The sequence below is a fragment of the Mirounga leonina genome, unplaced genomic scaffold, assembly GCF_011800145.1.
Source record: "Mirounga leonina isolate KUSES-001 unplaced genomic scaffold, KU_Mleo_1.0 Mir_91, whole genome shotgun sequence".
NCBI lineage: Eukaryota > Metazoa > Chordata > Mammalia > Carnivora > Phocidae > Mirounga > Mirounga leonina.
In genome coordinates, this window is record NW_023270839.1 from 46,833,423 (window position 1) to 46,860,771 (window position 27,349).

The window sequence follows — 27,349 nt, forward strand, 5'->3', positions numbered from 1 at the left end:
AAATAAATAAATAAATCTTTCAGCAAAAAAAAGTATTTGAGAAAAGTAACCCGCCCCCCAGAGGTATAGAGGGTTACTCAGACAAATGACCGAGGAAGGGCATTTATCAAACCACTCACCAGGCTTCCTGCTAAGTGTCTTATAAACATCATCTTATATAAACATCATCTCACAACAATCCAGTGAGGATGATACCCACTCTGCAGATAAGAGACTGAGGCTCAGGGAGGCAAGGTGGCACCCAGGTCACAGAGCGAGGCAGTATGGAGCCAGGATTTTAATTGGGATCTCACATGTGTATCCTAGCTCAAGTCCCCGGGGCTTCCATTGCACCAGGCAGGGACCCCTCATTGTTGCGAGTCCAGAGAGCTAACTGGGCTCTGCTCCAGCTCCACCAGGAGCCTGCCACCCACATGACCTTGGGCAAGTCATGGCCCCTCTTCTGTCAGCAGGAATAGCGCAAATTCTCCTAGGCAGAGAATTTCCGCCAGGGAGTGATGCTGCCGGGCTGGCGTAGGCACTTCTGCAGCGCAGGTCTTCATGATACCCCGACCTCAATCTGCCAGCGCCCTGACCATCAGCGGTGCGCGCCACTGCTGGGGCCCAGGCTGCCGCTGGGGTGGGGTGGGGGCTTGGTGTCCTGAGCATGGGAACTTCCGTCCAACCAGCCAAGCAGAGGGGTCCTGGGGACCAGAAGACTGGCAGTGAGCCGTGGCAAGAAATGCGCCTCTGCAGAAGCTTCCCCGGGCTCCGGCCCGCTCTGGACCCAGACGGGGGTGGCCTCACAGAGCACACCTACCCCCCACGTTGGCACCTGCAGGCCAGCCTGCCTGCCACCGTGGCCGAAAGGCGTTAAGTTGGACAGTGGCAGACAGAGACAGAAGCGCTCGCACGGTCACCTGCCTTTTTCCGAACTGCAGCTCACAGTCCTCCTCTCTTCCTCCCACAGATGACAGCATTCAGCCCATGGCTGAGTTAGGTTTGTTCAGAACAGTGTTGGCCCACCCAGTTCTTTTACAATTTTTTATTTCGTTTCTGGAGCCAGTGTTCTGCCCACAGCCCCTAGGATCCCTTTACAGTTCACGTGCACAACTCCAGGCTCCTCAGATGCTTTTCACTCCCTACGGCTAGCCCCTGGGGCTCTTTGTCAGAGACCCGCCCCAGGCTGCTGGAAGCTGCTTTGCCTGCTAGCACCGAGGGCAGGGAGTGCCCTGAACCGGGGACTGCCATGCAAGGGGATATAAAAATTCCAACTCTTTGCCCGAGGTGTGAGGTACACCGTCCCCAGAGCTCCCCACGGCACTTTGCTTGGTGTCACCCTTATTTGGCTTCCTTCCTTCCATCCCCTGTCCCTCTTCCCCATTCCCTTACCATATTATTCCTGGAAACACTGCCCACCTCAGCCCCACTGGGGAAAAAAAGCTACTTTCATGCAAATCCTCACCTCAGGGTCTGCTCCGGAAGAACCCCCAGGACACCTGAGATAGTTGCCAACAAAATTGGCACAAAAACCCATATTTCTGCTTCTCATGATCAATCTGTAGATCTCGCAACCTGGGCCTATTCTCACTTGGCAACAAGTGGTTACAGTGGAGTAGAGGCAGACGGAAGATGTATTCTTCAGTTTTCCCCAGTCCACCACACTCCCTACTGCCTCCCACTGGCCCTTTTCACCCATTCACATTCCCTGCCTGGCCCCTCAAGGCTCATGAGTTTGCTTTCCAAACAATATAGTCCAGTGGTTAACAGTGTAGGCTCTCAGTCCAGGTTCACCAATTACTGATTCTGTGACCTCATATAAATCCCTTTATGTCTCTTGGTTTCCTTATGTAAAAAATGAGTATCGCAGTTGTTAGAGACTTACATGGGATACTGACTGTAAAGTGATTTTCATAGTGTCTAGCACCTAAGAAGTCAAGAAATTACTACCATTTGTCCTCTTGGAGAAGATCTGCCTGCTACCATCTGACAGCCCAAATCCAACAATCTGAGATTACCTGTTGGCCCCTCACTCCCCCTGTGGGGAAAAATACCCCTTCCCCCAAGAGGTTTGGGTCTGGCCACTCACCTCTTCCCACTGGTGAATATATCGAATGAGGCGGGAGAGACGCAAGAGGCGCAGGAGGCTGAGGATCTTGGTAAAGCGGACGATGCGCAAGGCCCGGGCGGTCTTGTAGACCTCTGAGTCAATGCGTGTCTCTACGATGAGGAAAATGTAGTCCACAGGGATAGAGGAGATGAAATCCACCACAAACCAGCTTTTGAGGTACTTCATCTTAATCCGCTGCGGGTCCAGGATGATCTCGGTGTTGTCCTCCACCACGATCCCTGTGCGGAAGTTGAGGACCAAGTCGATGAGGAAGAATGTATCCGACACCACATTGAAGACGATCCAGGGTGTGGTGTTCTCATCCTTGAAGAAGGTGATGCCCACGGGAATGATGATTAGGTTTCCGACCATCAGCAGCAGCATGGTCAGGTCCCAGTAAAATCTGCCCAGAGACACAGGGGTCAGTCGCCAGGAGGACAGAGGGAATGAGTTACAGACTATGAGAAAAAACTCCAAGGGAGAGCAGGTGTGGAAGAGGGAAGTCTTGGGAGGTTCTGAGTCACTGTGTGAGATAGGCACATGGGTACCATGGGCAAAATATGGAGATTGGCACCGAAAGGCTCTCTTTTCCCTAAGGATACCCTCTGCCTATCCCTCTGTCTGCTCCCCAGTGACAAGCCTCCCACTCCCATCCGCACTCCCCAGCAGGAGTCAGGCTGAAATGCAAACCAAACATGATGTCCAGAGAGAAGTGTGAAGCTGTTTTAGCAGCAGGAGTAGTTCGCCCGACAACACCCCAGGCTCAGGCCAAGCTGCTCCATCCTCCCTGAGGGTCAGCTATGGCCTGAGACAGGCTGGCGGGCAGACGTGCTACAGACTGTGACCAGAGAGCAGGGGAGGTCCAGATACACGGCGGGTACCTGGGTGGCAGGAGGCCTGGGATCCAGCCCCAGCTCTGTCACTGACATGCTATGTGATGTCAAGCAGGTTCCCTCCCTGCTCTGGGCCTCAGTTTCCTCACTGTGCAATAAGGGGTGGAGCCTAAACACTCCGTCCCATAATTGTGATCTGGCCCTCACCCACACTGGCTTTCTGGGGTCCCCCTTTAGTCTATCCCCTATAGTCAGAAAATGCCTGACCATCTCTCTCCCCCAGAGGTTTGCATTCTAACACAGGGTTGGGGAAGGACAGTGAAATCTTCAAGGGCAGGAAGTGTTAATGAGGGGATTTCAGGCACTTGTGAGGTGTCACTCAATGCAATGGAGTGAGATCAGTGGGGGCTTACAGTATCATTTCTCCTAAGGTGCAAAGCAACTGCAAGTGCTTCCTGAGGGAGGTGGGAAGGGCCCCTCAGGGCGAAGCCACCTGGCCTAGCAGGGGCCCCTCTGGAGTGTGCAAGACAGCACAGGCAGGCACAGACCCCATGTCTAGAAGGTATGACCAATCAATACCAGGGACCCTGCCTGAGTACCAGCCACCCCGGGGCTGGCCCCAAGATCTAAAACCTGCACTACACAGCTATTTCCTTCTGCTATTAATTTAAACAGTTACACAATGACAGATAAAGGTATTAAGTCAGGCAGAAATAAGCATGTTCTCTCCCAAGAGAAATAACCTTTCAGCCATCTTTAATTCTTGACTATAAGAAAGCTAGGAGGGAGGAAAGAGAAAAAAAGACAAGCTTCCCTCGAGTCTTCGTAGGGTCTTGTTCCAAAACCAAAGTGTTCCTGCCAGAAGAGTTCCAGGTTTGAAAAACAAATATTACTTCACAGCAAATTACTTTCTTTGCCAGATTCAAAATGGCACTTTGAGTCAAAGAGAACAGGATCTGTCTCACTGAAGGTGGATGAGACAGCTGTCCCACACCACACAACTCAGGGAAGGGCAGCTTCTGGAAGGGCAGCTTTGGACAGCTCCTTTGAAAGCCAAGCCATTCAGGGCCTCAAGACAGGACCCAAGTCAGAGCCTCTCAGGCTAAAACCTTCTCATTCTCAGGCTGGTGCTAAGAGGTCAACTTCAGCTCCTTCCCTGCCCTACAACCCACCACCCTTTCTCCAGCCCGAATCCCAACTTCAGCTCCTTCCCTGCCCTACAATCCACCACCCTTTCTCCAGCCCGAATCCCCCTATGCCATCTGGGAGAACCCAACCTAAGACCCAAGAACCCACCCCAGCCATCACACCCACCACACAGAAGACAGCACATCTTGCTAATGACGTGTGAGCCCCAGGAGAATGGTTTCGGCTTCTATGGGATGTTCCTGAGCTGTGTACACTCTCCACGCAGCCTCATGCACATCATTCAAAGACAGCTGCAGACACACATTTGAAGCCATAAACAGGTATCCCCACTCACACAGAGTGTGCAAACACCCCTATATACACATGGTCACCATTCCCTTTCACTTCATCTCTTGGGAAGAAAAAACAAAACAAAACTGGCATTGAGAGGCTACTGAGGCCCCATGGCCCTCCGTACATAAAGCTAATAATACACCCAGGCTAGAGGAGTTTCTAAAATTAACAGAGCGGGAGCAAGGCGGCTGGGAATGCTGACTTGGGCAGGTCTGCCACTCCAGCGGGTTTCTACACTTTCCCCAGTTCTAGTTCTCTCAATTACAGACCAAATTTGAGACAGTAATTAACAGGAGAATGTTTGCATTTAGTGGTCTTCATAAAACCAAATTACACGAGGCAAAAACAACCATTTCCTGGCATTCTGACTAATTATTTCAATCGTGAGTTTCCAGATGCTAAGGGATATTTCTGGTGCCTGATCCAGGCTGGGGTCGGAATGCTGGAGAATTCCTCCCCACAAACCACTATCCTGGAGCATCACAGAGCTACCCAAAAGGCAGCATAATGTGGTGGGAAGAGAGGCTTTCAGAGCCAGCCATCCTGGGTTCAACTCTTGGTTCCATCATTTACTAGCAAGTCACTTAATCTCTCCATGCCTCAGTTTCCTTGTCTGTTCACTGAGAATAATAATGGTACCTAACTCAGAGTTATAAGAATGACATGAATTGATATTTGCAAAATGCTCTGACTTATACCTATCTGTATTACTAAATGAGTCAGTAAGGAACTCAAGTCAACAAATTCACAGGAAAGAGACGAGGGAGGAAGATGAAATCTTCCAGGGAGGAGTCAAAGCAAAGCACCTACTGGGGCTGGGGGTGGAAGGGAGCTTATAATGGTTCTGGGAGAGTTCAGTGGTGAAGTCAAGGACCACAACATTCTGTGAACAGTCAGGCAACAGAACCAGTCTACCTTGGCAGACAGATGCTCTGACCTCAGGGAGCTCATGGTTCAGTCAGAATACAAGGCTTAGACAGAAGACAAGTTGGGCAATGATGGAAGAAACCGTCCCAGGCAGCAGCCCAGGCATGGCTCCCGGTGGCCCAGAAGGGTGAGGCCAGAAAGTGCTCCTGGAGGACCTGGGCTTTGGGAGCTGCCCTTGGCCTTGGAGACTACCTCCCCTTACTTTTGCAAGCAGGTTGCACAGATTCCCAAAAGCAGGGCCAGTTGAGAGCGGGGAGAGAGAAGGGAAGGGGAGGCGTTCAGCACCACGGACAGCGCCTGGCGCCTCCCAGCCCTGTTCTGCTCCTCTGGCCAGGGGAAGTTGGCAACAGCCTCCCCACTGCATCTTCAGTTCCTGGGCCCCTCTTCTCGCCAAGCCCAGTGATCAGAAGCATCTCAAAAAAGACTCCAAAACATTTCACATGTATCAAGCACTTAACTTTGTGTTTCCCATGCATTATTTCATTTAATCCTCACACCAGCACTGAGTTGGCTGCTAACATCTGTATTTTGCAGATGATGACACTGAGACTCAGAGAGAAGTATCTACCCAACGTCACACAGCTAGTGAGGGACAGAACGAGATTCCGAGAGGTCTGGGGGGACTTGAGAACCTGGCTGCTTAGGATTTTAGGCACCTCAGTGGGATGCAGGGAGGGAGACCAGCCTTCCTGGCACCTCTGCGTCACGCGGGGAGGTAGCCTATCACAGCGGGTGTAGACAAGAGAGGAGAGAGAGATGGGGCCAGATGGTGACTACCCTTATAGTGGTGAGCACTGAATAATGTATAGAATTGTTGAATCACTATGAAATCGCACCTGAAAGTGATATAACATTGTATGTCACCTCTACTTCAATAATAAAATTTTAAAAAGAGAGAGAGAAGAGAGAGTTGTGAAGAGGTTTGGAGAGGACCCATCCTCCTGATGCCAGAGCCTTCTGGTGTACTTCCTGGGTGGGGGAAGTAGCACAACTTTCAAATATTAAAAGCATCCTGGTCAACCTGGTCAATCGGGCACAGTTGTGCTATCCTGTAAGAGGGGTCTGTGGAGGAGGGAACAGTAACATTTCCACAACCTCAAGCTGGATGCCCCATATTCCCCCAGCACCTCACTGCCCCTAGAATCATTCATGGCTAGCTTCCACAATCCAGGGTATGCATCCGTGGTGGTGGGTGGCAAGCCTTGTCAGGGAAGCGAGGGACAGCCAGACTCAGACATGCTGGAGTTGGCATATGCCTGAATTAGAGGCCTTGTTCTCTCCAAAGCCAGATGACCCGCCCCTGTCCCAGTGTTCTCTAAGCTAAAGGGAAGACACCTCACCCCAGTTTTAGCCCCAGGACCCCAGGCCTGTCCTCCCTTAATCCTGGACCTCTCTTCCTGTCTGGCTATCCAAGCAGGCAGGTGGCCTCTCAGCCAGTGGGCGTGGCCTACAGGGCAGCTTTGGAGGAGAAGGTCTCGTGTGCAGAAGAAACGGGGGATGGCAAAAAACCAACCAGCCCTTTTACATGGACACCTGGAACATTCCATGGTTTGGTCTGATAGGAAGGTTATGGCTGAGGGAGCTCAAGGGAGCTGAGGAAAGAGAAGATAGGAGGCTCCTGACCCTGAACTCAGAGACTCAAGGACCAGACCAAGGGCACTCTCCTTCCCCAGAGGCTGAAGAGGAGTGAAGGGTAATAAAATGGGGGCAGGAGAAGTGGAAGTCAGAAGAGGGATGGCCTCCTTTACCCTTGTCTTGTCCACACACACCCATGCTTGCCTTTGAGCGCATATGCTCACACACACACACACACACACACACGCCATTAATACAGTTTTGTACACTCTCATCTATGCACTCCTGCTAATTTTTGCTCCCATACACACACGCATATTTTCTTGCACACCTGCTTGCACACATTTTGACACAAATGACATCCACTGGGAATCCTGCCAGCTGGAAGAGAGGGTCGGGTTTTGGCCCATTACATTTTTTCCATCCTTTAGGATTCATCTGAAGTGCTACTTCTTCCAGGCCTCTCCAACCCCTCACGGATGGACCTGGGCCCGGCCTGAGCCCTGGCTTTGGACATCCCAGAACGCTGTGGCTCCCTGAAGGCAAGGGCCTTGTCCCAGACATGGCTGTGCTCCTGCCATGCTGAACTGCAGGCCAGAGTCCTCATGATTCCTCCCAGGGGAGTGGCACACACAGGGCCCCACCATTTACCCCTTCCTTCTTTGTAGACACCTCTCCTAGCACCAGACCTGCATTCCCACCTGCCACCCGGAGGGCCTGCTGGCTCCTACACCCAAGTCCAAGGCCGAACACAGCATCTTCTTCCTCAGAGCTGAATGGCACATTCAGCATTTCAATCACCTGGGCTCAAAACCTCAAAGCTATCTTCAGCTGCTTTCTCTTTCCTGCAGGCCCCACATGCAATGACAAGTCTTGTCTCCCATCTTTTTTTTTTTAAGTAGGTTCCACACCCAGCGTGAAGCCCAGTGCAGGGCCCGAATTCATGACCCTAAAATCAAGACCTGAGTTGAGATCAAGAGTTGGGACACTTGGCCGACTGAGTCACCCAGACACCCCTTGTCTAGCATCTTCTAGGATGGCTTCTGAATCTGTTCTTGACTGCTTTGTCCTAGATCAGTTCCTCACTGCTCCTCGCCTGGACCCTTGGCCCCGCTGCCTACCTGTCTCTAGCCCCCAAGTTCTTTCCTTCCAACTCACATGATCTCTGGGTTATCTTTCCAAATTTTATGATTTCGTCACCCCTTGCTTGGGCCTTCTTGGCAGATTCCCCATGACTACAGAAGAAAGTTCAAGCTCCAAGGTCTGGCATCCCCTGTGCCCCACTTCCCTGTTCTCCCTCCTGTTTCCTTCATAGTAACCACTGGACACCCACCCCCTGGCTCTATCTCCGTCCACATTCTGGCTCCTCCTCCTGAGAATGGCCCCTGCCTCCTGAACCCCCATCTTGTGAATTCCCATCCCTCATCCAAGACCCATCCAAGACCTCCTCCCCCGGGAAGTTGGCCTAACCATGCTGTGTGTCTGGGAGTGGCTGCCTCATCCTGCCCTTCCATTGGGCACCACCTAGCTCTCCTCTCAGGCTCCCAACAAGTCATGGAAACCAGGAACCCAAGAATCCTGGTGTCTGAGACAGCGATGGGAGCGGAGAGCTCCCCCTGGGTTCCCGAGCCAGCCCTTGGTTTTCCATGCCCAGCACAGACAACTGCCCCAGGTGACAGCGAAGACAATGAGACAAGAGGAGGATGGCAGCCAATGTTTTTTGGACCCTTACGACATGCCAGGCACTGATCGGTGTACCTTATATGGATTATCTCATTTAATCCTCATAAAATCCCTGTGAGGGAGATACTATGATTGCGCCTATTTTACAGATGAGGAGACTGAGGCACAAGAAGCTGAGAAATTTGCTATATATGGTGGATCAAGAATTAAGCCCAAATAGCCTGCCCCCAGAGTCCTACTTTTCCCTTACGCAAGCTTCAGCTGAATCCTGACGACGTCACTCTCCTAAACCCCAGGCACCTCTGAGTCGGGGGTGGGGTCAGCATCCCCCTGCCCCCCATGCTGGGGTCACTTCCTGTCTGTGCTAGGAAGGTTTACAGGATCCTTTGAGCATCCTGTCATTTTCTGGCCATCCTGCCAGCAGCCATCTGCCGCTGTTCCATCTCGGGGACCCTGATCGTGTTAGCACTTGGTTCACAGCCTTCCATTCGTCTCCAAACCCTGCCATCATCCTGGGAGACCTCCACTCCATGTATCAACCCCAAACACGCAGCCCCTCAGTGGCTTGGTGCCCTGACTCTACTGACGGCACATTATCACCCGCTCCTGCAGCGGGGGAGGGACCATGTCACTCTCTGCAGTGGCTCCATCTCTCACCGCAACCTCCTTTCCCTCCAGCTCTCTTAGCCGGTCCTGCTGAGTCTATTCTGTAGTGTCTGTCCCAGGAACCTTGAGTCACAGAACCCTCCTGCCTCCTCCCCTCCCCTGAGACACAAGGGTCCAGCCCTTCTACCTCGCTCACCTGGTCCTTCTGGCACCCTCTTCACAAGATCACGCCCTGGATCACGGCCACCATTCACCCTTTGCATGTTTCCTGGGGACTGTGCAAAAAATCCCACCACCTCAGACCCATTCTGCTAAATATGTAGGCGCCTTAGCTCCCATGCCTCAATTTCCTCATCTGGGTTTCCATACTCAACTGGCGCTCACCCCCACCCGCCCCACCTTCCAGGAGACCCTTTCCCCACCAATTTTCCTCCAGCAGCCACTTCCAAGTATCTTCTCTCTCCTCAAAGCTCTAAAACCACTCTTCTACCCCACTCTCAGCAGATAACACCACCTTCTCATTCACAGACAAAAGAGAAGCCACCAGAAGGTCCCCTTCCTCTTTCTGCCACCAGACTGCGACCCCTGCTTGCCTCTCCCTCACCCCTTCCCCCTCCTCCAGTCATAAAAGCATCAGCAACCCCTCCACCTGCCTCTTGATACAAGTCCCCTCTGCCTCCCCAGGGACCCTGACCCATAGGTTACCCCCTCTTGTATCTTCAGTCTCCCTCCCCAAGCATCATTTCCCATCAGCTCATTCTTTTAAGCTCCCTACGTTTAAAAAATAAAACGAAACCATTCCCGAGTCCCGAATCCCTCTGCCTGATGTCTTCGCCCAGAGAGAAGCTTCCTGGGAGAGGCGTCACGGTGCCAGCTCGCTCCACTTCCATTGCCTCTCCCCACACTCCTGCCGACCCCTCAGCAACTGCACAGTCCTCGGTGTGCTTTGTGGTCTGTTCCTGGCTGACCCTCAGCAGCACCTGACACCACGGGCCACTCTGAGACCCTGGGTTTCCTCCCTTCTCTCTGCCTCTCTTTCCTTCCCCTGCGTGATCTTTAAGTGTGTTTGTTCCTTTGGGCCCTGGCCTCTTCTCTCTCTCCACACTCTCCCTGGGTGACCTCGCCAGCTGCCAAGGCCTCCATGATTCTGCTGGCTTTCAAACCAGACCTCTCTCTTAAGCTCCACACCCATGTGTTCACTTGCCGACTACACCTTTACACCTGGATGCCCCTGTCATTCTTGGCACATCCAGATAACTAAACAGCTTCCTCCCAAATGCTTGTGCTCCCAGCATGGGTTCCTCTAGCCATCGAAATGCTCCATCTAGAAACCGGGGAGTTAGTTTCTATCTCGCTCACCTACCAACACCCAGCCAGTGGGACTGAGTCTCCTAGCACACCCCCCGGCCTACCCCGTGGCTTCCTACCTGAGCCCCTGGCCTTTCCAGGACCTGCATACTTCAGGGGCCCACATGGGCTCCGCATCCTCCCGGCAATCCACTCTCCACACTTTGCCAAGCCCAGAGTCCTTCTGTGTTCCCAGCTAAACCCAGTCCCACTGTCATCCCCAGGCCCTTCTGAATCTGGACTCTGCCTCCTTCCCACATCTTGTCACTCTTCCTCCCCCCAACGCTCTGCTCCAGACATACCAGCAGCTTTCCATGCCCAAAGGTACCACACTTCCTGTCCTCTGGGCTTGCCTACACACCAGCGTCTGCCTGGGACTCTCCTCACCATCCCTGCCCAGCCCAAGTCCCTCATCTCAGAGGAGGCGTCGTTTCTTTGTATCCTAAGAAATCTGGTTAGGTGCCCCTTATATGCGTTGCCCTAGCAAAGTATTTATCACACTATGACGAAATTGTGTGTTTGATTTGTGTGTTTATATCTTGTGGCCTACACGACTCTCTGAACTTGGCACTGGGCCTTTTACGTGGTGGGTCCTAATACATGTGTGAATGGGTGGGTGAGTGAATGCATGCACGCCTTAGGACGCAAAGCTGAGTGACAGGTGGCCCAGCAGAAGCCGTACGAAATGGCAGCTCACTGAGACCCACAAGGCGTTCATAAGCCTCGATGATCTGGGTGGAACGTGTCCTGTCCAAACCCCCAAGACCCCAAGACTCCCAGAAACATCCATCGGAGAGTGAAATGCTGAAACCCATGGTGGAAAATTCACAGAGAAGGAAGGGCAGAGCCCGCTGGGGGCGGGGGGGAAGGGGAGAGGAGTAGCCGAACAAGAGACAGGCCAGGAGAAGCATGGGGTTTGGGGTTTCTGACAGAGTGGGGTGACAGAGGGGGCTGGGAGGGGGACACAGTGGCCTCAACCTAGGCATGACTGTTTCCACCCTGACTGGAACAGGCCCATGGTGGCCAAACACCCCCCCATTAGGGGCATGCCCTCTCAGTGGGGATTTTAAGGATTCTCCCTCCTCCCGAAATAGGAAGAGCACAGAGATCCAGGAGGTAGGGGTGGAGGAGGGGAGGAGGAAAGGGCAAGGGTAGGAAGGAGAGAGTCCCACCTTCTCCTAGAATCCCCCTGTGTTGCCCCCACTTTGCAGACCCAGGATGAATCTTATGTCCTCAGCCCTGCCCTGTCCCCCCCAAGAGCAGAAATGATTGTTCTTCCTTTTCTGAGACATGAACACATAGCTGGGCCCGGGGCTGGGGAGTGAGGGGCTCAGGGGCCATTCCTAAAATTGTCTTATTGTTAAATGGATGGGTGGACTAAAGGCCATTGCCAGAGGGGAAAAGACTGCCAAAAATAACAAGTAAGAAACTACCCTAAAAGGTTAACACTGATCATGGCTACGTGATTTTGTTTGCTCCATCACACACCTTTCTAGATTTCCTACACTCTGTTCTACTTTTAAATTCTATATTTTCTTAAAAATGGGCAAATATTTCCTTTATAATCAAAAAACAAAATCTGCCTTTAGCCAATGACCAGTGCCCCGTGCTGGGAAGAGTCGCCTCACTTGAGTCAGGAGAGACATACGCACTGGGTCCTCGGGGCACTCCTAGGCAGCCAGCATAAACATGCCGAAAGCATGTTAGCATGGCAGGGAGGTCAGGATGAGATTTTTTGGAGGAGGGCGGTGATAAAGGAGGGAGGGATGGCCTCAAATGCTGTCCCCTTTGACAGGCAACGGAGACCACGTGCTGGCCCACAACACACACGAGCCTCCTTCCTTGTCTCCCTCCCTCCCAACCGTGAAACCTGGATCTTTGACCAATCTCCCCCGCCCCCTCCCTGTCCAGGCTCCTGCTCAGTATTCTCTGGGGCAGAGCTGCTGCCCAGCCCTACACCCTCCCAGAGAAGCTGCTGGCTGCCTGGGAGCTGGATGGGGTCCTCCCCGCCTGTGCCCTGGGGCTGGCATTGTAGACTCTCCCTCCCCGTCAGGCTGGAACTCCACACAGAGCCAGGCTGGGCCCACAACTCTTGCATCTGAAGGCATAACCCCGCCATCCTCACTGCCCCCCTCTTCTGGCCCAACCTCCCTGACTTGGGGTCTCCCCTCCATAACAGATGAATTGCTCTCTTCCTCCCACCTGCCTCTGGCCACTAGGCTCTATTTTTAACCCACCTCAAACTCTGACTCAGAATCACAGGGCTCCCAGGTAGCTGCTCCCTCGTCTGCCTGGGGCTGCCTCCAGAAGATTCAGAGCCAAGGGCATCTAGTGCTTGGTTTATGGGTGGGTAGTTGGGATTTGGTTGTATTTTTATTTTTTTAAACTGTCTATGTGACTTAAGGAAGAAAATTTGGTTTGGGTTTTGAAGACCCAAGAAGACATGTTAAACTTCTGACACTCTGTGAAGTCCATCCTGGTCCTGGGCTGAGGCCCTAGCATTTCATCATACAATGAGGGCCAGTCTTGGCTATTCCCCGAGCACAGGTGATCTTTCCATCATATAGCACAGTGCTCCGCACACAAATCACTTGGGGATTTTACCAAGACACAGACAAGGATTTACTAAGTGTGGCGTGGGGGCTGACATCTGCATCGCAAATAGGCTCCCTAGTGATAGTAAGGCTGCTGGTCCGGGGACCACATGGAGCAGCCAGGCTATAGCAGACAGGTAGGGAGTTTAGGCATTCCAGTGTCTAAACACCTGGCTGTGTGGCCTCGGACAGATCACTTAACCTCTCTGAGCTTGTCTCTTCATGCGCAAAACGAGAACATGAATCCCACCTCACAGGATTCTGGGAGAATTCAATGAGATATTTATAATATGCTACGCAGTGCAAATACTCAGTGTAGGCTGGCTGTTATCATCACCATTTGTATTCTGGTGACCACTCAGATGCAAGTCCTGGCCTGAGGGCTCTGGGGATACTGACACGTGTGGACCGGTCTCACCACAAGGAGCTCTCAGTCTTAGGGACGGACAGACTCACCCCTACAGGGGAGCTGATGATCCAGACCAGTTCCACGGGCAGATGAGCCATAAGCTGGTGGGGCGGGTAGTAAAGGGACTGTCTGGCTCTGCAGTGTGGGCTGGGGATAGCTGGAGGGGAAATTCAGCCAGGCTTGAGAATGTGGACAGAGAGGAAGAGGGAGCAGCACGGCCTGCTGGGTACGAAAGCCCCAGAGAGGAGGCGGCCCAAGTGTGTCCACGGGTCAGGAAGGTCAGCGTTGCGGTTACGGGAAGGAGGCCCAAGCTACACAGCAGGAGTCCAGCCCAGGGGCCTGAGAGTCTTGGGTTCTAGTTCCCTCTTCATCTCTACCCTGCTGTGTGCCCTGAACAAGTCCCTGCCCTCTCATAATCCTTTTCTCAGTTTCCCCATTGATAAGAGAGGCTGGAGCTGGACGAACTCTACAGACACGCCAATTCCGTGAATCTCTGCAGTGCGGAGGCTAAAGAGGCCAGCCAAGGGCAGCTGGCCAGATGGAAAGCTCGCTGAGAGAAGAGCACAACCGTGGAGAACTCTGGCCCCCCATTCCCCCATCCAATACTGGTCTGAAGAGAAGTCGGGGGCATCCTGAACGCCAGACTGAGTAGTCCGGACTCTTCCGGGGCCCTGGGGAGCCACGAAGGTTGCAGAGGAAGAGATCCTCGGGGAAGGGATTGTGACGGCACAACTGAGCACGGGCCCGGCCATAAGAACACCAAGATATCAACCCATTGCTTCTCTGAAGGGCCGAGACTTCCTCAGGAGACTTTAAGTCTGTGCACGCACAGATTCGTTAATGTAAGAGTGAATGTGCACACACGCACGCGCGCGCACGCAGGCACACATACCCTGACGTGTATAGCAGGGGCCATCTGCTCTATAGCGCCCCGAGATGCCAGGCTGCTGTGTTCCCTCAGGCTAGTGGCCTAACCTCTCTGAGCTTCACCCAGCCCACAAGACTACCTGGGGAGAAACGGGGAGGCGCCGAGCAGCTGGGGCACTTGCCCGCCCGGCTTCCAGGCAGCAAAGGCTCAAGCACAGCTGCCCGCACTCAGGAGACCGCAACGAAAATAGCATTCGGCTGAGGAGCAGCACGGAGGGAAGCAACCTCAGGGGAACTTACGTAGGAGAGCTCACCTGCTCCCGAAGGAGGGGGCACCGGGGTAAGGGCAAAACCCGCTGGACTCAGGGCGGAGGTGGAGACGACGCCGCTGGAGGGCCGCCCCAGAGGAGCTAGCTAAATATTCACTCTGGGAGGGTCTACGTGGCCCCCTTCTTGTTGGGATCAGGGTTCCCTGGAGGGGCCTGGACTCTTGACACCACAAGCCAGGTGGGACTCTGCTGCCTTCCGTCTAGGAAAACACCATCTGACAAGGATGAGGAGCAAGAACTGTGGTCCCTGGGGTCCCGCCAGCCCTGGAGTTTTATGATTTCTGATTGCTAACACAAGAAAAGGTAATGACTCCCTGGAGAGAAGCCTATCACAAATGGGCTTGGATGGCAGGCTGGGGAGCGAGCATCTCACCCCCAGGCTCCGGGGAGCCCTGAGGGGCTGAGGCAGACGAGGTGCGGTCAGAAAGCTGCAGACCATTAGCGTGGGGAGGGCCTCAGAGATGCCCAGCTCACTGGGTCCTCAGGTGACAGAAGCAGAATCAATCTGGGTGCTCCCCCAAATCATACCCGCCCGGGGGGGCACACTGGGAGGCCCAGGCGGGCACACTGGGAGGCCCAGGCGTCCGTAATCGCAAAAGGCTCCCAGGTGACTCCACAGCCGGCCAATTCCAGCTTCAGGGTCTTGGGGTCTTGCTAAAACCCAGCCCCTCTCCGGAAGCACTGTCCACTTTCAGATGAGGAAAGCAAGGCACAGGGAGGGGAGGTTTCGTTCCGGTCCTCACAGCTGGATGGGGCAGAGCTGAGCATCCACTGACCTCTCATTCACCACGGGCCCCCTCGGCTCTGTCCGCAGAAGCTGTGGAGCAACACAGCGGGATGATGACTCCTCAGAGCCTCTGGGACAGGATGAACAGCTTGCCGCATTTCCTTCCCCTGCCAATTCCAAAGCCCATGGTGCTGCTGGCCTGCCCCCCAGGACTCCTCCAGGTGCAGCTGTCTAGTATGACCCGTACTCTCCCTGGATCCTCACCTCTGAACTCTTCCGGGGCCAGGTCTGAGTTGTCCCCCAGGAGAGATGGCTGGGAGAAGGGGGTTGGGGTCCTTTGCCCAGCGAACAAAAAAAAGAAAGCCTGATGATCCCACGGGTGCCATGATCTCATGCGGGGGGAGCAGACCAGATACCACACAACAAGCTGGGGAGCCTCTACCCTGTCCCCCGGCACAAAGGGCCGGCAGAGCCTCTGCAGAAGGAGACCCGCGTGTCAGGAATTCCCACTGCCCCAGGAGAACAGGGGCTGCACAACTCCAGGATCGTGCCTGAATTGGCCTCTGGGAGGGAGGGAGGGAGGGAGGTTCTCATCAGCTCCACTCATCAGTGGAGCTGTCCCTGCCCTGCTGGCTCAATTTGTACTAATGGGGTCAGGATTACTGGTTCAATACCTATTTGGGCAATTAGCTTTGCTCTCTTCTCAGCCTCAGACTGGGCCCTGACCCTGGACACTGAGACAGGAAAGGACTTTGCTGAGGTCATACAGCGGAACAGGAGGAGGGTCAGGAGGACAAACTTGGCGTGGGAGGGGTGGGCAGTTACAAGCTAGGAAAGCTCAGGAGGAGAGAACCCGGGGCTCCAGGGTGGGCTGGCCCCGATGCTGCACAGACGGGCCCCAGCTGCAGCGTCTCCCCTGCTGGACCGTGTTTCTTCTAGAAGGTGCTGATGGCCCTGATGAGGCCTGTGGGTCTTTCCTGTCCCTGCAGAAGGGAAAAGCACCCTGTATCCTCTGACGGACAATAGGTGGGAGAAGCCGGCTTTGGCGATGAGTGGCTGGGGACTCGCGTTAATCATTAACAGGGGCTGCTCCAGCCTATGACAGGGAACTGCAGGGTAATTACTTCTGGCCTCCAGGCCACACACTCAGTGACATGAATGCGGCGGCCACATCTGCCTTCTGGGCGTAGTACAGCAAGAGAAGGGGGTTGTCTCAGAGGTTGGGCAGCTGGGGCCAGGGCCAGGAGAGCTCCCTGAGCCACAAGGACCCAGGGGGAGAGGCCAGAGAGACACGCACACACATGCAAACATATGCACACATACTCAGCATCAGGGACAAGACCCAGGGCAGTGGGGAAACAGTCCTCAGGGGAGAAGCACAGAGTTTAATAAGTACAGGTCCAAAGAGGCAGATTTTGAGTAACCTGCCCTTAGTGCCTACCAACACCCACCCCAGCCCCTTAGCTCCATCTCCCAGAAACCTACTTCCAAGAAAGTGTGCAGAATGGTTCTCTCTTTCCTTCAAATCCAGCTCAGATCTGCTTCCTCCGGGAAGCCTTCCCTGACCATCAATCCGTACTGATCTACCCTAAAGACGAGCTGAAATCCTATTCTCTTCTTTGCTGGGTGGGTAGTGACCCCCATCCTCCATAACGGGTGACAACAGTCTTGGAATGGAGCATCTGATCTCTGAGGGGGCATGACCCACCACCCCCTTAAGCTTGCCCCTCCCCAGGCCCAGAAGACTATTAGCCAGCCCCATGTTATGTATTAATTTCTGAAAGCCTCGTTCACGCAGACATAACACGTCCACCCACACGGATAAATGCTTAGGCAGACACAAAATCATCAGCAGCCAATTATCAGGCCCCCGCAGCTGCCAGGAGCAGACCCGGAGGCCCCGCGGCTGACTCCGCAGTTTGAGGAGCTGGGAGTGCGGTGGGGTGTGGGGAGTCCCTCCATCAAGCCGGCACACATCCCTGCCCAGCCCCAAGCACCGCTGTGCAGGAGCCAGGAGCTGGCTGCCTGGCTGGGAAGACGGACACCAGCCCCAAACAACCAGAGAGCAGAGCGGGGCACGGAGCCGTCACGTGGGAGATTTGGTGGTTTCAGCGTCGAAGGCAGTGGAACCGTCGTTTATTTATAATTTGTACTTGCCTCCCAGAGAGGCCCGGAGGCAGCTGGCTCAGATGCTAAGAGGTGTAGGAGCTCAGGGAGCTTAGAGAAAGGGAGGGCTTCTTACAGGGGAGGGTCCCAGGTGGGGTGGGCCACATGCCCACCTTGCCCCAAGGCCTGGGGCCTCTGGGAGGCACTGGGGTTGGTTCCCAGGCTTTGTTCAAGGACTCCAGTTCCTGACCCCAGACCAAGGCCTTATCTTGGTCTCAGGTTGAACCCGGATCCTGGCCACAGCGTGGGCCTAGACTGTGGCCTCAGAGAGAGACCTGACCTTGATCACACCCTGAGCCCCGACCCTGGACACACAGTCCTGAACCAGGACTCCACTTCCTCACTTCTCTGAAGGAGGGAATGGATAAACCACGTGACCTCCTATTTCTCTGGTGGAGAGAATACAGATTCCACTGGCTACCTGTCCCCTTTCCCTAGAAACCCTAATCATATCCAGGTGCATCAACCATATCCAGGCATCTGGATATGGTTCCAGAATCCCAGAATCCTCCATGCCAGTCAGGATCCTGATCTGGCATCCCCAGGAGCAGAGCAACCCCAGAGTTGGCGGGGGGGGGGGGGGCGGTTAGGGCAAGCATGTCCCAGCCTCCAGACGCTGCATTTTCAGATACGGAAAGACTCCCTTCTCACTGGGTCAGCTTAAACTAAGAAGGGACTCAGAAAATACCTATCACTGCAAAATTCGGGCATGGAGCTGGGGCAACCGGAAAAAGGTCCAGTGGCCGAGCGCCTGGGTGGCTCAGTCGGTTAAGCATCTGCCTGCAGCTCAGGTGGTGGAGCCCTACGTCAGGCTCCCTGCTCAGCGAGGAGTCTGCTTCTCCCTCTCCCCCTCCTCATATTCTCTCTCTCATGCTCTCTCAAATACAAAATCTTAAAAAAAAAAAAAAAAAAAAGCCAAAATGCTCCAGTGACAAGACCATTCAGCACCTCTGGTTGGGGTCTAGGGATAGACTGTGGAATGTTGAGGTCTTTGCAGCCAGATGTTACATAACCCACTGGGTTCTGATTTCATCTCTGACATGGACTTACTCTGTGACCTTGGGCCAGTGGCTCCCCCTTTCTGGTCCTCTGCTCCCCTTTGATAAAATGAAGGCTTTAGGCCAGAGGTTTGCTAAGGTCGATGAAATCTCCCATGCCGGCTCAGCCCCATCACCCCATAGCCCTCCACACTGATAATGTGTGGTCAAACATTATCTGCAATGTTTTCATTCTCAGGAGAATGTTTGTAATTTTACTTTTTAAAGCTAACAAAAAAGAAGGAGGAGGAGACAAAAAGGGACAAGAATGTGTTTAGAATCCTTGAGACCAGGTTCTGGTACTTCATCGCTGCATGATTTAGGGCAAATCTTTTTCTTTATCCCATCAGAGACTCAGTTTCTTTATCTGTAAACTGGGGATAACAGAACCTATTGTTCAGGCCACCATGTAGAGTAAATAAAATATGAGATATAAAGCTTCTAGCAGTTTGGTACCTGTTATAGATGGTTCATAAATGGTGGTTACTGACCTGGGAATCCAGTCTAGTCTGGATTCTAATCCTGGCTCTAGTCTCTGCTGGGTTGAATCGAGGGTTGTAAACTCAGAAGCCTTAGAAAGGTCATCAGCTCGGGGGCGGAGGGTGGGGGGGCATGAATGATGTGGCTGGGTATGGGATGTTAGGGACAGTGGGCAACCGGAGAGCAAACGCCAAATGAAACGGGGCAGCCTCTAGTCTTCTCCAGCTACCTGCTATGGTGTGGGAATGTGGGGCCAGAGCTGCCAGAGTTTCCGATTTTTCAGAAGCCCAAAAGCCAAATTTTTATGTCACATCTTTCCATTTTAAAACACTGTCTCAGATTTGTTATGACACACTATGCTGCCTAAACAGAACACATCTGGGTGCTGTATTTGGTCCATGGGGTGCTGCTTAGCAACTTCTGATCTAAGTACTGCTGTCTCATCTTGAGCACCGTTGGTGACAGGGCGCACACCCTCGCTCTGTGCTGCTTCCACCCCGATTCTGGGCAGGTGCTGATGATGAAGAGTGTCTTTGAGTGGCCTCCTAGGCTCTGGAATCACCGATTTCCAGGGCCCTGGCAGTGCTTTCTCAGTAAAGCCTGGCTGGCAGAGAACATCCTCTCCAAAGCCAAGACAATGCCCCTGCCCTCCCCACGGCCCGCTCTGGCGGGGAAACGTGGATTCTTCAATATCCCCTTGGGCCCAAGCAGGACCGCCTGGTGGGCCTTAGTAGCCCTTCTATTAATTAGCAACTGGCAGTCACAGCTTTGTAAGAGTCCTTGAGCCAAGGGGTGTATGTGCTGGAGCTGGTTGCCTCCTTGGATATGGGACATGCCCCTCTTCCCCGCCTGGGCCAGCTGGGACTGCACCTTCTACTTTGGGCAAATTCCCCCAAGATGGCCAGTGTTGTGACAAAGGGCCACTTGGGCTGCTATGACACTGTCAGCTCCGTCATCTGTATGTGGCCTGCTGCCTTCCAGGGTGGGAGGGGCAGAGAGAAGTGACAGGTAAGTCCAGCCCATGGGGGAGGCTGCTAGGCATGGTGTGGGGCAGCGGAGGGGGCACTGAGGTCCAGACAACCACCCCCCCTCACCCAACAACCTCAAAGCGCCAAAGCAGCTCCTTTTACTGGATGTCTCTTCCTCTTTGCAGGCAGCCACCGTCAGGGCCACTCTCCTGCCCTGACACCTCTGGACTCTCTGGCTGACATCTGTTCCTTCCCAGAAACCCCCCTGCAGCCCAGCAGTCGCTGACCCTGCCCCTCCAGCCGGGCCCACCGCTCTGACCCCTTGAATGGGAGAGAAGCCGCCCAAGCAATGGAACCAGACAGTTCGTAAGGGCCCTCCGGCTATGTGGCCTCCCTCTGCTCACCCCACCCCATCGGCCAGGGCTAGCAGGGTCCAAGCCGCAGTGCAAGAGGGGAGGAAGGCTGTGAATCCAACACCCGCAAGCATTCAGCTGACCCCTGTGGCTAAGGGTTGCTCAACCCGGTTCACAGAAGTCGCCCTGCTGCGCTCAGTGCTAGAGGCCCACAGGAGAAGACAGAGTCTCTGCCCTCAGGGAACTCAGTCAGGGAGCCCAGGCTAAGCAGAGAACATACACATGATCTGAACCCCAGCCCTCCGAGCTCAGCTCTGTGCTGGGCACCAGCAGCATCACCTGGGCCCCTTTCAGAAATGCAGAATCTCAGACCCCGCCCCTAATTCTGACCTGATGAGTCAGAATCTGTAGTTTCACAGGATCCCCAGGCGAGTTGGATGACATGACAATGTGAGAAGCACTGCATTCAAACAAACCCACAGCTCCATCCAAATGCCCTGAGGTGGTCAGGCCGGGGACAGATGGATGATGGTGGGTGGCTGTGTGGCCCGAGAGGGCATCCCAGCAGACCCAGGGGCCCAAAAGCAGGGGAGAGGAGGGCAGATGGACAGGCAGACAGACAGGCAGACAGCCCAGCGCTGTGGGAGGCAGGCCACCTGACAGCCCAAAGCCTCATAGCTCACAGCAGCTAAGGGAACAAACAGGGGCAGGGCTGGGTAGGGGAGCAGCCCCCAGCCTCATCACGTAGCAGTCACACCACGGGGAACTGAAGCCTTGCCACGGGGAGAACCTGGAGCCCCGGCTCCCCGCCCCGGCCACACAAGGGGCCCGGCCCTGTGGGGCTTCTGCGCACCCCGCATCCCGGGAGCACCTCAGCCCTGAGCCGGGTGCTAGCCTTTGCCCCCAGCCCAGTCTTATCAGGATGAACACGTCCTCATCACTGGAGAATCCTGCTGCCCCCTGTATCAGCTAACAGCACTGCCCGGGCAGCTCACCTTGGAATTCCCCTCTGCACCAAGGCGCCCTTCCCCCTCCCCTGGCGCCGCAAGGCCTGCAGCTCTTTTCAGCCTGGCTTTCTACACTACAACAGATAGAGTGAGCGCCCATATTCCTGAGAGCAGAAGGAGCATTCTCGGGCAATGGCCTGCAGGAAGCCCCCCCTCGCACCAACCCAGAGCCGGGCTGCTCCCTCCTTCCTCCTCACCACCTCCTATGCAAACAGTCCAGCCCCTGGTTGAAGGGGAGAAGCTGGGTGTGGGACTGAGGAAACAGAAAAGTAGTCCCCAGACTGCCTCCTTCTGCATCTGACTCTGCTCCGTTTTCATGCCCATCCTGCCAGCAAAGGGAGGCCCCGGCCTCAGGTTACAGACGGCCCCAGGGAGCATGAGCTCTAAGAGGCTAGCACCTGCCCCTGCCAGGCCAGGCACTCTCTTCTGGGATGGTCTAGATAGAGTGGGGTTCACAACCTAGATGGTCTTCAACTTAGGGAGTCCACAGACCCCAGAAATTGAGTGTCCTATTGTGTCTGGATATACGTGCCTCTTTCTTGATAGACACTCTATAGTTTCCTGCAGGTTCTCACTTAGGTCCTCGACACAGGTTCAGAACCACTGGCCTGAGCCAAGGACAGAGGCCCATGTGGTCCACCCAGGACTACGGGAAGGAGGCAGTGAGAGTGGGGGCGGCGTGGCTCCCAGCAGCATCACTGGTCTCTGACAGTGTGCTGGAGCTGCTTACCTCCACAGGGTGACCACAGGTGTACAGGTCTGACGTGGGCAACAGGATTCCCATCGTCCTAGGTGGGAAAACTGAGGCTCAGAGAAAGCTCATAACCCGAGCAGACAGGGCTGGGCAAGTGATGTGAGGGGGGCAGTGGCAGTGCCAGGGGCCGGGGGCCCGCACCAGAAGCCAGGGTGAGGTCACCCTTGGGACGTATCAGGCCCCTGGTCCAGGTTCCATGATTTCAGAGTCCAGCGGTTTCTGTCCCAAGGAAAAGACCCTTTAGGGCACTTCTTCCCTTCCCTTCTTCACAGCTTCAAAAGGCTCAGGCTAGGAGACGGAAGAGCAGAGGGATGAGAAGGACCAAGCTTCTGTCTGCCTCCACTTTCAAGGCCAAGCTAGAGTTTGGGGCACAGGAGTGCCCCATCACTGACATCCCACATGGGGACTTCCCTGCCAGCCCCCACGTCCGCCCACACAGCTCCAAGATACCTGCTCAGACAGACACCTAAGCATACACACATCCAGGCAGAGCCCCTGAGCCTGACACTTGAAAGCCTGACAGGCTTCTGGGAACAAAACCAGGTACATTTCACTCGGGTCCCCGCTCCTTTCCTCTCTCTTTGGAAAAACACTATGTTTTATTTGTTCCGGGTTCCGGCTGCCAAGCTGGGCTCCCAGGACATGGCTCATGTGGAAGGAAGGACCCATCCAGGACCCAAGAGCCCAACCAGCCTTGGGCAGGAGCCCAGGGACCACTGCCCTGAGGGGCTGTCTGTGTGTCCTGGCCTCTTCCCTTACCAAACCTTAAATATAAATTTTAAAAGGCAACTGGGAAGTGGGAGGGGCGGGCGGGGGGGCAGACAAGCCTGTAGAGCCTGGAGGAGCCATGCGATAGCTGGGGCCATGGTGAGGAGAAGGGCAAGCAGCCCAGAAAAGCCTCTTATTAGCCATGGCCCACGTTCTGCAGGTCCCTCGGAGTGGAGTCCACTCAGCCCTCAGAAAAGGCACCCAACCTTCCCCCTGCAGGAACAGGAGATGCCAGAAGCAGCCCATGACAGTGAGCCCTGAACTCCAAACCGCAAACTCAATCTATCATGGTTTGCTGGTGATTCTTTATTAAACCAATTCTGCTGGATCAATGCTTCCTGCCCGTCAAAATGATGAATAAATCCTCAACTGGCCTGAGCAATGCTTGCAGAAGCTCTTGTGAGGCTGAGCTGGGCAGTGGGGAAGAGCTCCATGCAGAGGCCCATTGACCAGTGGCTGAAACTCAGCTTGGGGTGTTGGTGGGGGTGAGGCCAGTTTGAGTAGTGGGTTTCCTAAGCTTAGAAACTCAGCCAGGCCCTTGCCTCTTTGACCTTGTGCAGATGAGACCAGCTGTTTTGGCCTAGAGGTATGACCACTGCCCCTCCAGACACACACAGATGGTCTTTCTTGGATTTCTTTCCCTACACTCCACCCAGCCCCAGAGATGTGTGCTTCCAGCTACCTGTCTCTGCAGCTTGTGGTACAAACACAGATTCAAAGCCCAGTCTGACCCTTATCCTGTTGCCCATTTATCAATGCTGCTGCATAAACCCCTCCTGATCCCCGCCCGCCGCCCCCCCCCCCAGCCCCCGCCATGTCCCAGGCAGCCTGCAGTTAGTGACAGAGTCTGCAGCAGGGGGACTGCAAACAGACACGCCAAGATGGGCAGAGGAAGATCGGGAAGGCGGGGGGGTTCCCATTTATGCAATCAACCCAGTCCGAACCCTTCACCATCCAGGGTAAGGGGGGCACTGGGAAGGCAAGGCCCAGTTCCCAGAAGGTGCTCGATCCAAGCCTGTTGTCTGTGGAGGCCCGGCATGCTTGGGGTTGGCCCCTCGCACCCCCCACATCCCACGCAATGGGGTTGGCGAGGAGAACCCTGACCAGAGGCTCTCCGACGATGAAGACAGCGGGGAGACGAGCAAGGGAAGGGAGGGCCCCTCAACGCTCTCAAGCGGTGGATACTGGTACAGCCTACCTGCTTCCACCTCCAGGGAGTTCCGAGGGAGGAGGAGAAGCCCAGGACACCCAGAGGGTGCAGGAGATACAACTCCTGCCCATTCCTTCCTAGCTCAGGCTGGGAGCCCTAAGTCCGAACACTGACCAGAGGGGAGGAACCTGGTCCTGGGGAGCAGCCACAGTTCCTGATGGGAGGGTCTCACATTTGCTCACACAACTTGAAGACTATGCTTGTCTGTTTAGCCTGGGGCTTCCCACACTCTCTGGAATGGGAACCCTCGATATTAGGGTTATGAAGAGCAGTCCCTCGAAAAAAGGAAAGGTGGGGTGGGGGGGCTCTTGTCACCACTATTTTAAGCCATCGAGTGTTGCCTGACTGGTCACTCCCAGCACGAGAAATCTCTCTCATTGGATGGAAAATGGCTTTGCTCTCATTACAAACCTAGCTTCCCTGGAGTTTGCAAAGAGGGCTCTGGGTTGGCAAAATGCTCATTTATATTGGCAGGCTAGCAGGGTAGGCAGGGAAAGGAGCTAAATAGGGGGCAGGGCTGAGAGAGAGAGAGAGAATGAATTAGACCCAGCTTTAGAGAGTGAATGTTTTTCAGACCCTCACTTCAGTTCTGTGTATCAGGAAAACTCAGGGAGGTGCTGGGGGGGCCCCAAGACCTTGACTGGGATGGGGGGCATCCCTTATTTCAACTTCAGAGGCAATCACCGATCTCCTGTTTTGCAGATACCCCCACAGGCCCCGAGTGGTATCCGCTCCTCAGTGGCATCTGACTCAGGTGATGGGGGAGGGGGCAGGGTCCCTCTTCCTGACTGGCAGTCACACCATTTGTTTGCGGACCCAGGACTGACCAGGGAGAGTCCTAGTAGCTACTGGAGCTTGGGTCTCTGGGGTGAGAAAGGGCCACTGGATAAGCTTGGGGTCACAGGACAGCCGCTCATCAGTCAGGACACCAGGCATCTTCCCTGACCACTGTGAGCAAGGTCATCCTGTCCTGCCGGTCTGGATGCCAGGTGCCCAGGGTGCCTGCTCCTGGCCCCCCAACTTGCCATGAGGGTCTGGACCCAGGGATAAGGTGGGCATGGAGGGCTTTTATCCTGGACCTCAGTCCTCCGGAGGCCCAGCTCTCCCTCCCCAGCTGCAGCTTCCCAGGGCACCAGAAGGAGATGCTAATGCTTGGGGTCAATGCCCAAGGAGCTGGCACCTCTGGCAAGAGGTCTGTCTCCCTTCATGGCCCTGCTCGTGAGGCGGAATGACCTGGAACTGCCTCTAGGATGGCCACCCTGACTCTGCAGCCTAGCACAGGGAGGTGGGATGTATGGCTTAAAGTGGCAGAGCCTACTCCTGGCTGCCTGCAGGGCTAGGCCAGGCTCAGAACACCTTTTCAGCCGGCCTCCAATGTGGCCCAGACCCCAAGGGGGCGAGGACTGGAGCCTGCAACACAGAAGAAAGTTCCCAGCGCGGTGCAGGAGGAGGTCTGGGGGTGTCTTGGTGCCTAGAGGCGCCCCACTTCTCTCGGAGCTCCCCGCGCGAGGAAGGAAAGTTAACTCCGGCTGAGAGGCAGGGCTGAGAGAGGAAGCATGCCTGCGACCGCTCAGGGAACGCAGAGGATCGCGTCGGCCTCCCTACCTGAAGTCGCTGTAGGGGTGGATAATCCAAAATCCGGCCGACTTCACCCTCTCCTGCTCGCGCTCCACGGCTTTCTGGCTGCCAAACATCCTCAGGGAGAATTTGTTGACCCCGGGCTGGAGCATTGCTCCGAACTGACGCTGCATGAAGCCGGCCTGGCCCAGGCGCACCTCGGCCTCGGGGAGGATCTGGTCGCCGGCGGCCGCGCCTCCCTCCACTTTGATAGCGGTGTCCACCGAGGGCTGCTCGCAGGAGGCGGAGGCCGGCGGCGGCGGCTGCTGGGGCGGCGGCGGCGAGGCTGCGGGCTGAGCCGAGGCGCCGGGGCGCTCTGGCTCGGCCGCCAGGCCCGGGGGCGTCCTGTCCTCGCCGGGGGACGCGTCGCCCTCGGCGATGAGCCGCCGCTCCTCCGCGGAGTCATGCAGGTGCCCGTGACTGCTGCCGCCCCCCGCTCCGGCGCCGCCGCCGCCGCCCCGGCTGCCCAGCGAGGCCAGGCTCCCGCGGAAACGCCTGCAGTCGCCGTTGGTGCTGGACTTGCCCGCGCCGCGGGCCGGCCCCTCGCCGTCCGCCGCCCCGAGGGCCGCGCCCCGGGGCTCCGTGCCGCCCGCGGCCGCCGAGGGTGAGGGCGAGGGCAGCGGCCGCAGCCGGATGCTCCTGCGGCTGGGGTCCTGGCGGCCCCCAGCCCCCTCCTCCTCGGCGTCCTCTTCCTCGTCCATGATCCACGCCTTGGCCCCCACCTGCTGCGGAAGGCTGTAGAGCCGCTTGCGCATGGACGGCGGCAGCTTGTCCATGGCGCCAGGGGCCGGGGCCCGGCCGGGGCAGGGGCGCGGGTGCGGCGCCGCCGGCCCGCTCCAGGTCCACCCGCCGGTCACTCCGCCCGCGGGGACGCGTCTTTCGCCGCCGGCTGCGGGCCGCCTCAGGCGCCCATGCTGGGGCAGGCTGGGTGCCGCGGGGAGGCTCCCGGTCCGGCTCCGGGTTCCCGGGCTCGCCGCGCTGCGCCTCCTCCCGGGCCGGGCTGGGCGCGGGGACCCCGCGCTCCCTCCCTCGCTCCCTCCCGCGTTCGGGGGCGCGGCGCGCGGCCCGGCTCCAGGCGCCCCGCCCCCGCGGGGAACAATGGGCGCGGGTAGAAGCGGCGCTGCGGCCGCGGAGCTCGGAGAACCGCTCTGGAGCGCACAGCGCACGACCCGCGCGCCTCCCGGGCGTGCGTCCCGCGGGCCGGCGGGCTGTCAGTCTGTCCCGCCGCCTCGGCTTTGTGGCCAGCCACTCGCGAGCTCGCCTCGCCTCCTCTGGCCGAGACCGGCCGGCCGGTCCCGGGGCTCCCGCCGCAGCCGAGCGGAGCCCAGCGGCCCGCCGGGCTTACATCAGCGGCCGCCTCCCCCGGAGCGCCCTCCGGCAGCGCGCGGCTCCCGCGCCCCGGAATATTCATGAAGCCGCCGCAGCTCGCGGGTTGCCATAGGAGCGGCTCCCGCAGCCGGGCCTGCCTACCTGGGCTTCTTAAAGGAGCAGCCGCGCGCGGGCCGGGGGCCGGGAGGGGGG

General features: G+C 56.0%; 1 protein-coding gene across 1 annotated transcript in view; it reads right to left on the reverse strand.

The window, feature by feature from the left end:
• HCN4 (hyperpolarization activated cyclic nucleotide gated potassium channel 4) overlaps positions 1 to 26,604 on the reverse strand; it is a 40,916-nt gene extending 14,312 nt beyond the window's left edge. The window contains exons 1-2 of the mRNA XM_034993724.1: positions 25,817 to 26,604; positions 2,069 to 2,492 (exon numbers count right to left, since the gene is read on the reverse strand). Coding sequence (XP_034849615.1) covers positions 2,069 to 2,492; positions 25,817 to 26,604 — 1,212 coding nt within the window. The remainder of the gene's footprint in view (positions 1 to 2,068; positions 2,493 to 25,816) is intronic.
• Positions 26,605 to 27,349: the final 745 nt, after the last annotated feature.